General features: G+C 42.9%; 1 protein-coding gene across 2 annotated transcripts in view; it reads right to left on the bottom strand.

Moving 5' to 3' along the window:
• Positions 1–16823, bottom strand: part of arhgef4 (Rho guanine nucleotide exchange factor (GEF) 4) — a 196806-nt gene that overhangs the window by 112869 nt on the left and 67114 nt on the right. For both annotated transcript variants that reach the window (XM_031307777.2, XM_031307776.2), the window contains exon 3: positions 375–5180. In XM_031307777.2, the coding sequence (XP_031163637.1) occupies positions 375–5180 (4806 nt within the window). The remainder of the gene's footprint in view (positions 1–374; positions 5181–16823) is intronic.

The raw sequence follows: 16823 nt of genomic DNA, 5'->3' as shown, positions 1-16823 counted from the left end.
ACACACACACACACACACACACACACACACACACACACACACACCATCATCTGCAGAGCAAGAGATTAACTGGTGCTGTTTTTTACCCCCTATTCATTGCAAGCCAGAGTTAGTGTGTGTCAGTTGGAGGTGGGGATGAAACACTTTTCCCAGGGAGCTGGAACCCCATTGCATTCTTAATTGAGGCCTGAACAAGGCCCGTTTTATAGCTTTATAGTGATATTTGACCTACAAAATGCTAGTGCATTTACAACATTTACACGTGCACACATTTTAATAAGAACCCAGTAAAACATTTGTACTTATTAAAGATTATAATTTTAGTATAAAGACATTACTCATGTCCCTGTGCGTGACAAACAGACTTTTCTTACCTCTAATTCGTTGATAGAGCCAATGGCATACAGGCTGATGTGTGACTGGCTGTCTATTCTGCCTTCGGCTGCATCCAGAGGGCTGAGGCTGAGACCCAGAGGGCTAGCTGAGGGTTTCAGGGTCTTAGGTCTCTCGGGGGGGTCCGTTAATCCCTCCACGCTGACCGACTGGCCCAGAAGGATAGGGCAGACAGTACTGGTCCTTGCTGAGTGAGGGTAGCAAAAGATTTTACGCTGGGCCGCTGGCCTAGGACTGTTAGGTTTAGGGCTCATTGGCCGTAGGGGGCTCTTAGTCAAACCCTCGCTGGCCACTGGGTGAGACCTGGTGCAGGATGGTGAAAGCTGATGAGTAAGGGTGGCTACTGAGCAGGAACTTAAAGGTGAAACAGGACTGGTGCGATTGGGCTGTGGGACTGCAAAGTCTAAAAATGGAGGTAGGCCAGACACACACAGTGTGGTAGGTACACCATTTGGTGAACATTTTCTTCTCTGGCCCTCAGATTTACACCCATGGGGGTTTTCCTTTCCACTCCCTTGTGGAACTCCCCGCTTGGTGATGGGATCAGTGTGGCAAAGGGCTCTAAAGGAGGATGGTGACCCTGGACTGCTGAGACTGTCCAGCGGTGGAGAGGACGTTAAATCTCCACAGCCCCGGCCAGAAGCTGTGTTGCTACATTCCTCATCTGGCAATGAATGAGTTCTTTTCAGCAGCTCAGCCTCCTTGGCCCTTTTTAGCTTCCTCCAGGATTGTTTGGCTGCAGCAGAATCCACATCAATGCCCACAGTGGCCTGCTCCTCATTCTCCTTATCCATTGACCGGGACTCAAACAGGCTGGAAATGGACTTGTGTGCTTGTGCAAAGCGCATGCGGATATTTAAACTGTCGTTGCTCTTGCTCCTCTTGTAGGTCTGCACATTAGGTGACTGGACTTGCCTGAGGAGGGGGTTTTCTGGGCTGGGTCCCCTGTTACCCTCCCCACTACTCCCTTGGCTGACTAGCTGATGGACATGGCGAGTGTCGGGAGTCGAGGGGTAAAAGCCACAGTCCTCTTCTTCTATCTCGCAATGCAATGAGGACAATGCTTGGTGAACGGTTTGGTTCAGGATGTCACCTTTGACAAAAACCTCATCGTCTGAGTTGTCCCTCTGTTGCCCTTCCCCAGACAGAAGGCCCTCACCTCCCCCATCTGATGATTCCTGGGGGCATTCCTCACTTTTGGAACCCTTTGAGCCCTTAGCCTTCCTAAAAGAAGGCATTTTAGCAAAGACAGAAAACTTAGAGCCTTTATTTCCAGTCTGGGTGCCTTTTGTTTTGCTTCTCTTGGTTATTTTGTCAAGGTTGGCATTTCTGGCAGAAATATCAAAGTGAGGATCGTCCAACTCATCGCAGTTGCTGCTAGCTGAGGTATAAGAAACAGCATCATAGGCAACAATCGTAGGTCTAGAGTGCTTTTCGTCACTACCATATAGAACAGGTGTTGCTGGGTTGACCTCAGGTTCTAACTCAGCAGTTGTCAGAGATTCTTCTTCCTGTTCAGGCTGGTGGTGTGGACTCTTGGGGCTGGAGATGTCCCCTGAAAGGTTTGCTATATCCCCCCCAACATCCTCAGCAGGCCTCATGACCTCATATTCTATCTTTGTTTCTATTTTTAAATCATCCTCTGTTGTGCCATAATTTTCCAGTGAATGCTCAGTCTCCAAAATTGGCTCTAAACTACTGACAGCAAGCAGGTTGAGGCTAACATCAGGGTGCGAGTACCTTACTACCCTCACCTCCTGCTGTGGAGCTGTCAATCTGACCTCCGTGGGGTCTCTACACTCTTCAGCCAGTGTATATTCCTCAAATAATTCGGATAAGTTGCCTCTTCTTCTGTTAGGTAAGCTGTGATCCTCTGGTCGGCTACAATAGTGCCCTTCTCTTGCTTTAAATTCACTGTCTATTAATAGGCCTCTGCTCTCTGAACGTGACAGTAAAGATTGAAGGCCTTCATTTCTTTCTGGGTCAGAGCAGTTGAACCTTAGACTTACAACAGTTTTATCCTTAATAATCTTCTCTGTCTTCAGTACTTCTAGCTCGTCTGCATGAGCAAGGCTTAAATGGCTGTGGCTATCACTGTTTTCCCCTAGCACAGATTCAGTGTCCTCACTGCTGCAGTTGGCACCGTGGTCCAGTGAAGACAGGAACAACTCAGAATGTTCCTGGGGCTTGTCTACATCTTCCAAGGGGTCAGAGGTCACATTTGTTGATGGTTCAAACACAGGACAAATGATACTTTCATTACGTTCGTAGTTGCTCTGGGCTTCCTGTGAGAAACACCCTAAACCCTCCCCTCTTCCCACCCCGTTTATACTGGCCTTGGTGTTATTGTTGGAGTCTGAGAGCAGAGAAAAATGGGTGTTCAGGCTACATGGAGGCTCAGGGAACTTTAGGACCAGCTGAACTTGCTTACAATTACTAGAAATTGTGCTGACAGCAGATTGCACGTTTGTCAGAGAAATGGCCCTTTGAGCTATGCCTGGGTGTTCTCTGCTACTGTCCTGAATGGACTCAGCAGCAGCAGGACAGGGGGATGTTTTTCCTATCCTACTAGGTACATCCTGAGTAAAGTAGGCATCTGGATCACTGGCAATTTCTTTTGGAACTACGAGCTCTATGCGCTCAGAAATCTCTGTTGTGCCAAGTTGTGACTGTAAGAGATTGAATTTGCTTACTGCTTCCACAATTTCTTCCTGGTGATGATAAACATGACTGCCCTCCACCTCCTGTTCCTGTTTTTTCTGGAGAAGAGAGCAGGGTGATCCTCCCCTCCTCCTCCCTCCTCCTCCCTCCTCTGATAACAAAGGGGATGTATCCTCTGCTCCTTGGTTGCCAGAAAAAAGCAGATTATTTGAGAATTGACGATGAGGCAAACGGTTCCCAGAATCCTTACCAGTGTCAGATTGGATTTGAGTTGAGTCAGGTCCTGGTTCTACAGAGCCTGACTGGGCCCTCTCTGAAAGCTTGTCCACAGAATGGAACTGCCTATGATTGAGTATTTCTATGGTAGCATCCCCCTGATCCAAGTGATTAGGGATTAAACCCTGGGTTTGACCTGGAACTTGCCATGTTTGCCTTGCGCTTTGTGGTTGTGTTTGATCTGGTTGCCTCTCAGTGAGCTCCTTCCTGTCCGAGTCTGCCAACGGGACAGGTGAGGCTAATGTAGAAACCTTCGGAACAGTAGAACAGGTATCTAATAGAAAAGAGGATGTGGTCTCTGTGGAAAACGTGATGGAGGAACATATTTCATTTACTCTCCCAGGTGGTGTGGTCCCCTCTGTTGTAGTACCAACACACCCAAACTGCTCCGTCTGGAAGCAGACACCCGACACCCCTGTCTTATCCTGGAGCTTTGTCTCAATTGTACAAACCTGAGGGTGGGTCTCTGACGGTCCTTTGTTGGAGCTCTCTTCACACAGAGTTTGTGAACAGCAAATATCCACCTTGCGTGCCAATATATTGACCGTATCAAGTGTGTCTCTGAGCTTAGCTGACTTTGTGTTACGTGATATGCTATTTGTCTTTGCGCCATGTGGTTCTGTGATGTTTGGACCTGCTACAAAAATGTCTGTAATTAACTGAGAGTCTGTATGTTTTGTCTCAGATTCAGAGGGTGTTTGTGTACGAGTAGCGTCAGCTGTTTGTGCATTTATTAGATCAGTAAAATGTGTATTAGCTATACGTGTGTCGTCTTCATAATGAGTCTCTATTTTGTGATGTGATCTATTACAATATGTCCCAACACTCTTGCACAAGTCCCTTCTGTCCTTGTGCACTTTTCGAGCCTGTATGTCTTTTTCTTCATAGATTATATCCTGGTGTTCTAAAGTTTCTCTCTGTCTGTGATGTCTTTCATTACAGTCACTATTGCATCTATTTAAACTTGGGTTAAACTCTACAGAGTAAGTGCTGAGTAGTCCAACATTCTTTACTTCTACATCCTGAACATTACAGATTTCTACTCTTACTCTGTCTGTCTTCTCTTCACTTTCTCTATCTGTGCTCCCTGTCTGTAACCTTGCGTTATGTTCACATGTGATTCGCTGTTGTAGCTTCTTGTCCTCTGTGGTATCTACATGTATCACGCATGTTTCTGAGTCTGTAGATTCATTCAGTCTGCTGGTGTTGCTTTCTGCAGGTTGTGCATGCAACGTCACTTCCTGAGTGTCTGGTGGACTATTTACCTTCTTGTCAAAGGTGTCTGTGTTGTGTTGGCTTTGTACATGTAAACTGTATGGCTCCGTGCTGCCCTTGACTTGAGTTTCTGTGCAAACAGCCTGTAAACCGGACTGTTCTTGGCGCGAGTCCCGTTTTAGTTCCTCTGTACTTGGACGGGGTCGAATCTGAACTGCGCGCAGGTCTCTAGTGCTGAGCTTCGAGGGAATATTAGGGTCCACATGGTTCTCTGGGCTTTTCCTCCTCCTGCTACATCCAAATCGTCCAACATAAGTCTCTGTGGTATCTCTGTGGTTGTCCTTGGCTGTCACTGACTCTCTACGTCGGGCTTTTCTCTGCCCAGTGCAGAAAGTGCTGCCGGTTGTTCGCCGACCAAGGTAGGCTCCGTCTAGTCCCAGCAGAGAGTCCTTCCTGTCCAGACCAAAATCTGACAGGGTGTCCCGGTGCCAAGAGCGGGAGTCAAAATAGTCATCAGATCTGTCCCCCCCTCCTGTGCCTCTCTCGTGCCATTCTGGGGAGTCAGCACCCAAATCCCCCTCCTCTAAGCCTAATCCTTCAGAGAGGTGGGGGGGGTGTTCAAGGGCTTCCTGGGGCTGTGGAGACAGTAAAGAAAAAGAGGGTGAGCTAGTCCTAAAGATATACAATATTTAAAAGTACCCATCTGTCTGAAGTAACTTCCAGTAGTATAAACTGTTCAAACATCCCTCTATCAAAGTTAGCAAATAAATAATTTCAGTCATTAGTAAGGCAAATTTGTTTGTTTTAAAGTCAAATTAGAATTTGAATTATCCTGACTCCACTCATTTTGTGTAAGGAAATATGAATTATAAATTATATTTTAGTTACTGTGGTTATTCTTTTTTTTTTTTCATTTTTCAAAAGTGAATTATATTGTTTTAGGACAAATATGTGGAAACAGCTGCTTTGCCTTGACCCTCTGAGTGACAAGTTCCTATGGCATCAGATGACTAAGAACTGCTAAACTGTCAAGATAGATGGACGGATGGATGGATGGATGGATGGATGGAGTAAATAGATAGATAGATAGATAGATAGATAGATAGATAGATAGATACCATACTGTTTAACCAGTGAGGGTTTATTTAATGCTTCCACATCTACCATTAGCAGCATTAGTTTAAGTCAAGTTTGTATTTTACTAAGAAAGTGGAGTCCTCCGTCAGCTGGAAGATTTGTATTTCATGTTAAAAAAGTATTCCCCATCCATCTGTTGATTCCCAACTGCAATCTGTCACTCCATCTCTACTACTCAGTCTCTACTGTAGCTCTGTGCCCTAAAATCCCACAATGCCTTGTGTTGCTTACTACGCTAACTTGATTGTTCATCAGATGTGACAAAAGCATTTTGTTTTCACATGCTGGTAGGCCAAGGCGAGAAGGTTGAGATTCGCTGACGTTAGCCAACCCCTATTTTAATATATTATATATTCAACACATTTTTAATATTCAAACTATATTTGACAAAATAATAAAATAAATAAATTAAAAATAATACAAATTTGTTCCAACAGCCCTAGTACAGAGTCATGGAGTAGAGTATGGACTTCTAAGGTGGGAAACAACAGTTGCCTATTAACTGCTTGTTAAGTTGTTATGTTAAGCATCATGAACCATTTTAGAGCCCACCTACAGATATCGCACTAATTTAATTACAGTAACAACATAGTCAGTTGGAACCAAAGATTTATTGCAAAAAGCTTTTACAATTACAATTTTGACCTAATAAGTACACGGGTCAAAACAAACAAGAAGATATATCCATATTGTTGCTACTTATACATATAGTTCAAAGTGTCTCTGGTACATGCACAATCCTTTGATAAAAACCTACAATGTCATTCTTACTTACTCTCCAGCGCTTGAATGCATCAGCTGTATCCAGCACCAGAGCACATAGGCGAGCAGCAAACCAGCTCAGCACCAGAGCACATAGGCGAGCAGCAAACCAGCTCAGCACCGTTCCCATGGCGTCCCACATACATAACCATACAGTTCATACACGTCGCAGGGTCTCGTCTTTCCTGATACTACATGCCTGGAGCTTCCCTCTGCACTCTTCTTCCTTTGTCTTTGTATTTATCTTCCATGATCGTCAATCTTGCCAGCTAAGATCTCCGAGTCTTAAAACGACAGATGACCCCCTTCCTCCCCCCCACCCCACCCCCGCCCGCCCATCTACCTGCAGTGACTGGCCTTTACATAAAGCCTTGGAGCCAGATAACTGTGCGCACAGAAAGAAGCACAACTTCCCTTTTCACTGCATGTTCAAGATGCAGTCCTTCTACAGCAGCAAGGACTTAATCCAACCTCAAACAGCAGGTACACAGTGATCTCTGTGTCTCAATAACAAGGGAAGACATTAAGAAGCCCTGCTATAAATACAGTGCTGCAACTTTGGGCAGTGCAGCGTGCATGACAACTCCCTCTCAAGGACACGTAACCTTATTACACAACCGTATTTCACATTAGGAAAACAAATAGCACCATGGGTTGAATGTATGCCTGTAACAAATATTACATAATTGTCCACTTGCAATATTTTTAATCGCCGTTTCTTTGTTTAACCGCAATTAATTGCCAACATTAGCTAAGGTCCTAAGGGCTATGGCTGCTGATGGCTTTGTCAGTTGTATGTTAGTTTTAGAAAAACAAAAGAATGTTTTATGATAACAAAGAGGCATAGTTTACTTCATAGGCTGTGTACTTGTGTTACTACATGATCTGGGTCATGGCAGTGATATTACCAAAATATGTATGCTGGAATTCATTCAAAACTTTTCATTTTTTTTGAAAAAGTAATAAATAAATAAGCATGTTGCTGTTCATGAGGATAAACAGTAGCATGGTCTGCACAAGACCACAAGACCTATACATTTAAATTGTCCATCAAACTGCCATACTTGTTCATACAGTGTTTTTGATGGCATTCAATCACTTACTTTTGTCCTTCCCCAAGCATACGTAAAATCTTCTCTTTGTGGTCTAAAATAAAGGATTGTTAATATCATCGAACACACTGTAAATCCTGCAAGATTTTGAATTAACACTAGAACGGCCATGACGGTCATTTTGACCGTTTTGAAATTTATATGTATAATAACTTTGCTGAATAAAAAAATACAATCCTGCTGCTGCCTGACTTTTCCTAAAATAGTCTGTATTTTAATTTAAAATTGTTTTTATATACATTACACAAAAGGCAAAGAAAATACAATCACTTTTACCTATTTCGGCCATACACGGTCATATTGACCACTCGGATTTTCGCGGTATTGTTTTTAATTTTTCGTGCGGTTGAAGATGCATCTTGGTTGCTTAGTAACTACCATAGTCTCTGTCAGAGAAACGTAACTAGCGGTCTCAAGTAATAAGTGTGGGCATCACCGATGGACTCAGTTCTGAATCAGAAGGCATACACCTGGCGCTCGCTCTGTGAAAGGCGCGGAACACAGATGGCCGGTGGCTGTTTACATGTTCATATAACTTTATACATCCTCGAACTGGCTGGAATCATTACACACATCCTCTCCAAGGAGTGCACCAGCAGTAAAAATGTCCCAGAGGAAGTTCATGCAGCAACTGGCAGAGGAGCTGAGAGCGGAGTTTATGGAGGAAAAAAGGGCAGTGGCGCACAGTCCGAGCAGCGCTGTGTACCGCAGCAGACGCCAAAATGGAGGCATTGCCAGGTCAGGTTATAGCTAAATGTTCAAATAAGATACTTTTAATTGTTATTTGGCTGTTATGAGTTTTTATAAGTTAAATGAATTTCCACACCATTTTTTTTTCGGGATATGAATGTAATAATTACGGTTTACTATGCCATGATATGAATTATTGAAACACTATTACTACTCAAATGTATAATTAAACTCGTTAAAATATACATTTCGGTGTTATTACGTTTTTCTAAAGATATCCTAACACAATACAAAATACAATATAGCAATTAGGTATTTATCATGAGAGATTATAGAGTTTGGAATCTGGCGGTCAAAATGACCATCATGGCAGTTCTAGTAGTTATGGAATTCCGGCACTTCTAGTGTTAAAGAAAACATTCCATTAGTAGACTTCTAACTTCAAATTAAACCAGGAAAGATAGTGGCATAGTAGGGATTAATTACAGTTAAAACTGTGGGCCACATTTTAAGAGCATCTGGAGATATCCATCTTATCCAATGATAGAAGAAGAGTAAAACAAAAGCATAAGTTGACACTATGTCCTCTCAAGTAGGGTGTTACTTGTTCTGGATCTCAGTGAACTTTGAGTGAAATATGTTTTGTCAACTGCTGTTGGTTAAGGTCAAGAATGAACTGAGAAGCAATAAAACAACTTATTTTACTTAACCATCCTGTTGTCCTCGGGTCAAATTTGACCCGTTTTCAAAGTATTTAAATCAGTAATTTGGGTTTCTTTTAACCAAACAATGCTCAAAAATAACTGAATTAAGTTGGCCAGAAGCCTAGATTTAGCACAGAATTAGGTGATCATTTATATGTTTTGCTTTACAAACAGGCAAACCAGAGGCCAGAAGGTAAGTATGTGCATTGAAACCATCCAACAAAGCGCAAAAAGCGTCAAAATTGTCCAAAAAGAAGCACCAAGAGTTAAAACTGCGAAATAGTTTTTTTTTTACTCAAAATGTAGGTATAATTTCATATAAATGAAGTGTATTGACCATGCATTCTGAACATAAGTTAACTAGTGATAATAAGCTGGAATAAGAAGGTGTAACATGGAATTGGTTTATAATTTAAACTTCATGATGCAGGCAAACCAGGTACACGGCCGACGGGAAGCAGAAGACAAATTTAGTTTCAGAAGAAACACCGCTGGCTAAACCATTTAAAAATGGCGGGTTTGCTCAGGACACCCCCCCCCCTCCCCCCCGTCTGTCGCTAGCAATGATGACGCAATGATTAGTGACGATTCTATCTGACCAATCAGTAGTCTGCAGGTTTTCACGTTTTGGTATCGCCTCAGCTCGCTTGGAACCTCGACAGAGGTGATACTAAAAAAAGTACCTGTTGGCAGGTACCAGGGACTATTTTTCATAATGGAAAACCAAAAAAGACGAGTAGAGTCGAGGTGAGTTGAGCGGGTACCATGTAATAGAAAAATGCCATATGTTTCTTGCCAGACATGTTGGTCTTAGTTAACAGCAGTGAGTTTAAATTAGGGCTGTAGTACTTGAGTCCGTCTGTGACTCATACATTTTTCTATTGTCTCGGACTTGTCGTGGACTCAGCCATTGGACTCGTCAAATGTTAAAGTTGGTCTCGACCGAATCCAGCACTGTATGCTTTTGTTCTAAAGTAACTTCAAAACAAAACCATTGATGAAGCATGCTCATTCAGAAAACAGGTATTGGTTTAATTCAAAACCCATCTAGAACAGGCATCGAGATTGGTCGCCTGGTATACGCCGGGCTGCGTCATATGCCTCAATCATCAGGTACTTGGACTTGAACCTCTTTGGACTCGGTCTTGACTAGTCTTGGTCTTGTCTTGGACTCGACGAAGGTGGACTTGGCTACAGCCCTGGTTTAAATTAAACCAACGATTACTGTCCCCAACACAAATCATCATTTGTACAATGAAAATGTACAGAGACAAACCTTTGCAGCTCTGCTATTTATCCCTCACATTTCAGACAAAGGGACAAAAAAGTAAATTTAGGATGTGGTTCAAATTGGGCCATTGCTCCAACAAGTTCATGTACTGTATATCATTAGTGTACATATCAGTGATGACCATGGTAATGACTAGGCCCAAAAGTTTTTTTTTTTTTTAACCAGAATGAAAATCTGCGGAATTTTGCAGACAGTTTTTCTGCTTGTAGTGGAGATGAGTTAACATTCTGAGTTCGTTTTTTAAATGTTTTTTAAATGCGGAAAATCCGCGTCCGCAGATTCCATGTGGCCCAGGTGATTGGCCCATTCTGATGAGAGAAGCATCAGTTAAAACAGTAACATATGAACTTATCCACCTAACCCTGACCCCACCTCAAACCAAAAGAACTCCAACCATTGGTTTATCCAGACGTGCTCCATTCACAGAGTGGCCAGTATTATTTTCTGATAATTAATTAGAGGTGAGTGTTCTAAGAAGCTTAAAGGCTTAGCAGAGCTCCCTTTCTAGCAGATAGTGGAGTGGCTGATTGAGGCCCAGCACTACGACTCTTTACCACAGTTATCCACGCATGCCCATGGTCCATGTTATTATTCCCTGTAGCAGGTGGACCCTGCACTTCTGCCTGAGCACCAAGCTGACTCACAAAAACCAAGATGCTCTAAAGAACCAACAACTCACTTAAATGGAAAATAGAAGTTCTTACTTCACCGCTGGTCTGTACCAACATGCATACTGAAGAGTTTCAGATAACACAGTGGGGCATTTTTTGCCATTCACTGCATTTCTATATTGTTTCATGATTTGAAGTATAAGAGCCAATCCGGGCATATTTTAAGGTAACGGCTTATATAAAGCCGATCAAAATCCCTCCTTTGTGTTAGTTTTTTCTACTGCTACACAGCAAGGAAACAGTGTCCATGGAAACATTAGGAGGACATTTAGAACAAAAAATATCATTGCCCCCAAAGACTCAAGACTCAGACTGCTGGAGCCTCATATTGGCTTGAGCCGAACTTAAGTGCGCATTTTTATACATGACAGTGGACTTCGTCCCCCAACACCTACATTAAAATTGCTTCTGGAAGGCAACTCTTCGCAGCAACAATAGAGAGAAGGGATGATTACCAGCAACTATTGTAGTTCACATAGGGACATGCGAGTATTGTTTTCAGGAATACTTGGAAATACATGTTAATCTATACTAATAATGTATATTTAAAATGTTGCGGTATTGAAAACACAGTAGTAAAAGCAAGAAGAACCTCGTACCAAAGCCTCACAAGGCTTAGTTCAGGTTTTGAGAAACCCCAGCTTGAAGGTTGATAAGTTCCTACAATGGCAAATGGCATTTCTTGTGCAGTGAGTTTGCGGTTGCATTATGAAAATAACGCTGAAATTATATTCTTTTGCTAATGAACACAAATTGGGTTGTCATCCAATTCAAGGCCAACCGAAAGTTCTTCGACAATAACTCCCTTAATTCCTCCCACACCTGGGTTTTTGTATTGGTGATCACCGTCGCCGCAGCCCTTCTGGCCCCCCAGTACCAGTGTCTGCTGCTTCAGGAGACCCCTGGGCCAGCAAAGACATACTTCCAAATGGAACATATATTTCTGATTATTCCTGACTACATTGGAAGAAGACTCAACAGCAGCAACTGGGAAAAGTAGTCAGCAGGACAACCAGGTGTGTGAAACAAATGAAATATGTCACATTATCGGATCCTTTCAGCTGCTCTGATCATTCACAGATGCATCAGATCGGAACTATTTCTCGACAAACAACAGTTAATCCATCTGCCCAGCACTCTGTTTATAGCCAATGACAGCATTTGGTAAACAGAAGTCTACTTTCTTGCACGGAGAAACCATTCATGGAAAATTGCAGTGGTACGGCCCTTGAAGATGAACCGAGTGTGACCTCAGAGGGCTGTGTAAGTCCCAGACGGAGTTAAGACAACCCAAACACACATGAGCTTGTAAAGTAAACCCTTCTACACACAAACACACTCTCTGGTCTCGGAGTACACAGTCAGTTGTAGTTCAGCACCAACACCAAAAGGCAAACTGAACTGGATGAATGCTTAAAGTAATAATAAGTAAATCTCCTCAGTTTAATCACTACACCATGGTGCATTGACAGCTCAGTGAATAACAAGTCAAATTGAATGACCACACAGCCAGAAAAACAACCCTCAGTTTGGTGTTATGGAATGTTAATACAATATATTCATTTATGACACCTGTGTCTTCTCAGGAAATATGACAGCATCACTTGTTTGTTCAAATGCCAGATATGCCAATATGTTTATGTTTATGTTTAACTGCTGTAGACCTCGAGTGGCCATTTGAATTAAGATATGATAATACTTCATTGTCCCAATGGGAAATTTACCTTGGACATCGCTGTTGTCCTTCAGGAGCACAAAAAAGTGCCATTTTAAGAAACTATGACTTCACAATAAACCTACTATTATTATTACTGGCTTTTCTCCTACTAGAAACAACACTTGCTATAAATGACACAAACACACACAGGATACCTTCAGATGAGTCTTTGACCGAGGTTTCCATCTTCCACACCTTTGTCTCTCTCTTCTTTCTCTCTCTGCCTTTCAACTGTTGCCCCGGCATCCTAAGGCTCCACAGAGCCAGTGTTTCCTCCTGACGGCCTGGAGACGCCACCCACACCCAGCACGGAGGGAATGTGGACGTGGGTGCTGCAGTCACGCTGGTGTGTCAGGGCCCCGGGAACAGTTGGCTATTGTCCCAGCAGGGCTCCACTGAGTTCACACATACATACACCCACATACATACAGTTCGAATGAACACACATATATTGCACACCACCAAGGCTAATCTTTCTCTTTTCCAAGACAGAATATTCCTCGTTCTTCTGCACTGGCTGTGACAGAGCCTTTACCCCCACCACACCCGGTACTGAACCTGACTTCCACTCCACCCTAAAAAAAACTGATCTGATGTTTTCTTTGTGTAGGCTTACAGACACATTAGCAAGTGACTGACATCTGCCCAGCATCAATTAGTCATGCTGATACTTTACAACACTCAAAAGCCAGCCACACACACACATGCAGAGCTTACCTCGGTCTGGCAGTGGATAGTGTTGGCAGACCGACAACTACTCTCTTCTCACTTTCCTCTCCTTCTGTCACACCTCAGTCTACCACTGCTCACCCCATCACCACCGCTGCCTGCCCCTCCCTCTGCCTTCTCTCTGAGGTCATCCCCCCAATTGTCGCCTACAGTCTTGCATCTCAGCAGAGGGGAGGATGCGGAACCTGATCTCTATGCTGGAGGCTACGTGGAGTAAAGGGGGGCGGTTCCTGGGGTAAAATGTGATACGTCACTGTACACCAAAGCTCTACAGAAAACAACTGGAACTACTCTGCAGATCAGCTGATGTTAAATAAAAATTCAAGGGAAGCTGAGAGGTGTTATCCCAGACCCCGGGAACAGCACTCACAGCTTAGTGAGGTGATTATGGCATAGTGGCCAAAGTCAGAACTGCAGATTACAAAACACCCTTTGGTCCTAAACAGAGACTGTAAAAATAATGGACGATGCTTCCGTGTCTTAAAAGTGAAGCCAATGTGGAAGTGCCCTAATCCTGCATTCTATCTTATTTCCGGCAGGGGGTGACTCCACTGGCTCCAAAAAGAAGTCTAACCCTAACCCTTTCTATAGACGTCTAAGAAAGAAAATGACACTACTTCTTTCTTGATTTATTACCTCAATATATGTTTCATAATGAGTTTATGTCTCATTTGCTAGTTTCAAGTCTTCAATACAGCATGATGTTCATTTAGTAAATTAAGGTCCCATTCATTTTAATAAACGATAAAGCAGGGGATGATTTAAGGCGTGGCTACAGCTCAATGGTGTTTTAAGCCCCCAACGTCTCCTTCCAGGCAGCGCTGCGACCGTTGACTTCAAGGCACTTAACCCTAACCATAACCTAAACCCTAACCATAACCATTGCCTAATGCTAGTGCCTTCCAGGCAGCGCTGACAGAGACAGGGGTTTAAAACACCGATAACCTTGGCAACACGCCAACCTTTCAATCAGAACAGAGGCTTAGCAATGCTAACCATGGCACTGTGGACATTAAAATAGACCGGAACTTGTTTTTGGCTGTTGTCCGTGTTTTCATGTTGAACTTTGACCCTCTCACTGTGTGTTTTTACATGATCAAAGTCAATTGGAACATTATGATCTGCTAAAAATGTTGTGTTCAGCGTTCTGCCAACCAAGCTAGCTAGGTACTGCTAGTGTTAGCTCGTAACTTAAGGGAAAGTCTGCCGTCCATGCAGATAAATGGCAGCAGTTCCCGGATGTCGCCGTTGACCAGCCGGTAAAACCACTGGATGACTCGCTTCAGAAGGGTTGACAATTGGCCACTTACCGTTTTTAGCGTATAGCTTAGCTCAGCGCCATTGCAACCATAAACAACCCTTGCTTGGTCAACATCCTCCCCAGCTCTACCCTCGCGTCAAAAATCTTCATGTCACATTTAAAAAAAACAAGATGGCGACGGCCATATTGCCAAACTCAAGGCTTCAAAACAGCAGTCCACAAACCAAAGGATGACGTCACTGCTGCTACGTCCATTATTTTTACAGTCTATGGTCCTAAATGACATTTTTCAATACACATCCATTTGTATGCAAGTAAATAAGTACTAAGTAGCAGGATGCTGAGCCAAACAGGGGTAGTCAATAAAGACAGTGATGCACTGCATTATGGGCTTGGAAGTAAGAGGCACTAGAAACAGTTTTTAATACTGGGTGACATGCTTTGGAATTGAAATGAATGGGCTGTCATGTAGGCATAACTTGATCTGTGTTTTTACAGTTTGTATTTGGGCAGTAAGACATTTGTTGCTGTCTTGACCCTGTACTCCAGCATACTGGATGGGAATGGAAACGCCTACGCCTATAAGAGTGACACCCGCATTTTTTATGACATGCTGCTATTTGGATGCTTTTATATAGGCCTTAGTGGTCCCCTAATACTGTATCTGAAGTCTCTTTTATATAGACCTTAGTGGTCCCCTAATACTGTATCTGAAGTCTCTTTTATATAGGCCTTAGTGGTCCCCTAATACTGTATCTGAAGTCTCTTTTATATAGGCCTTAGTGGTCCCCTAATACTGTATCTGAAGTCTCTTTTATATAGACCTTAGAGGTCCCCTAATACTGTATCTGAAGTCTCTTTTATATAGACCTTAGTGGTCCCCTAATACTGTATCTGAAGTCTCTTTTATATAGGCCTTAGTGGTCTTCTAATACTGTATCTGAAGTCTCTTTTATATAGACCGTAGTGGTCCCCTAATACTGTATCTGAAGTCCTTTTTTATATAGACCGTAGTGGTCTCCTAATACTGTATCTGAAGTCTCTTTTATATAGACCTTAGTGGTCCCCTAATACTGTATCTGAAGTCTCTTTTATATAGACCTTAGTGGTCCCCTAATACTGTATCTGAAGTCTCTTTTATATAGGCCTTAGTGGTCTCCTAATACTGTATCTGAAGTCTCTTTTATATAGACCTTAGTGGTCCCCTAATACTGTATCTGAAGTCCTTTTTTATATAGACCTTAGTGGTCTCCTAATACTGTATCTGAAATCTCTTTTATATAGACCTTAGTGGTCCCCTAATACTGTATCTGAAGTCTCTTTTATATAGACCTTAGTGGTCCCCTAATACTGTATCTGAAGTCTCTTTTATATAGACCTTAGTGGTCTCCTAATACTGTATCTGAAGTCTCTTTTATATAGACCTTAGTGGTCCCCTAATACTGTATCTGAAGTCCTTTTTTATATAGACCTTAGTGGTCTCCTAATACTGTATCTGAAGTCTCTTTTATATAGACCTTAGTGGTCCCCTAATACTGTATCTGAAGTCTCTTTTATATAGACCTTAGTGGTCCCCTAATACTGTATCTGAAGTCTCTTTTATATAGACCTTAGTGGTCTCCTAATACTGTATCTGAAGTCTGTTTTATATAGGCCTTAGTGGTCCCTAATACTGTATCTGAAGTCTCTTTTATATAGACCTTAGTGGTCCCCTAATACTGTATCTGAAGTCTCTTTCCCGAAATTCAGCCTTGGTGCAGAATTACATCCACTACGAGCCAGTCCCACAATGAGCTTTACTTAGGATGTGCCATTTCTGTGGTGGCCTTGACCAACTGCCGTGCTTCGCTTGTTTTCAAGCCATGATGTCTCTCTCTTTCTCATGGGTGGGCCAAATTCTCTGGGCGGGCAAAGCAGAGAAAGGGGAGGTAACCTTTCCCCTTATGACGTCATAAAGGGAAGATTCCAGATCAGCCCATCTGAGGTTTCATTTTCTCAAAGGCAGAGCAAAATACCTTAGGATCTCCGCTGGGACACCCTAAAGACAGGACTCAAGTAGCAGCTGTCTGTGAAGCGTTAGTATGGAACCCACGCAATTTCTAGGCAAGACCCAACCTTCAATAGCATTCACACACTACTATTGGCCAGGCGTCAATGCTTATGCAAGGTAACGTAACCCGATTTGTTCAGGTCCTATCCCCTGA

Source organism: Sander lucioperca, chromosome 23 (genome assembly GCF_008315115.2).
Source record: "Sander lucioperca isolate FBNREF2018 chromosome 23, SLUC_FBN_1.2, whole genome shotgun sequence".
In the NCBI taxonomy this organism is placed as follows: domain Eukaryota; kingdom Metazoa; phylum Chordata; class Actinopteri; order Perciformes; family Percidae; genus Sander; species Sander lucioperca.
Note: the sequence above shows the minus strand (reverse complement) of the source record. Positions and strands in the feature narration are given on the sequence as shown.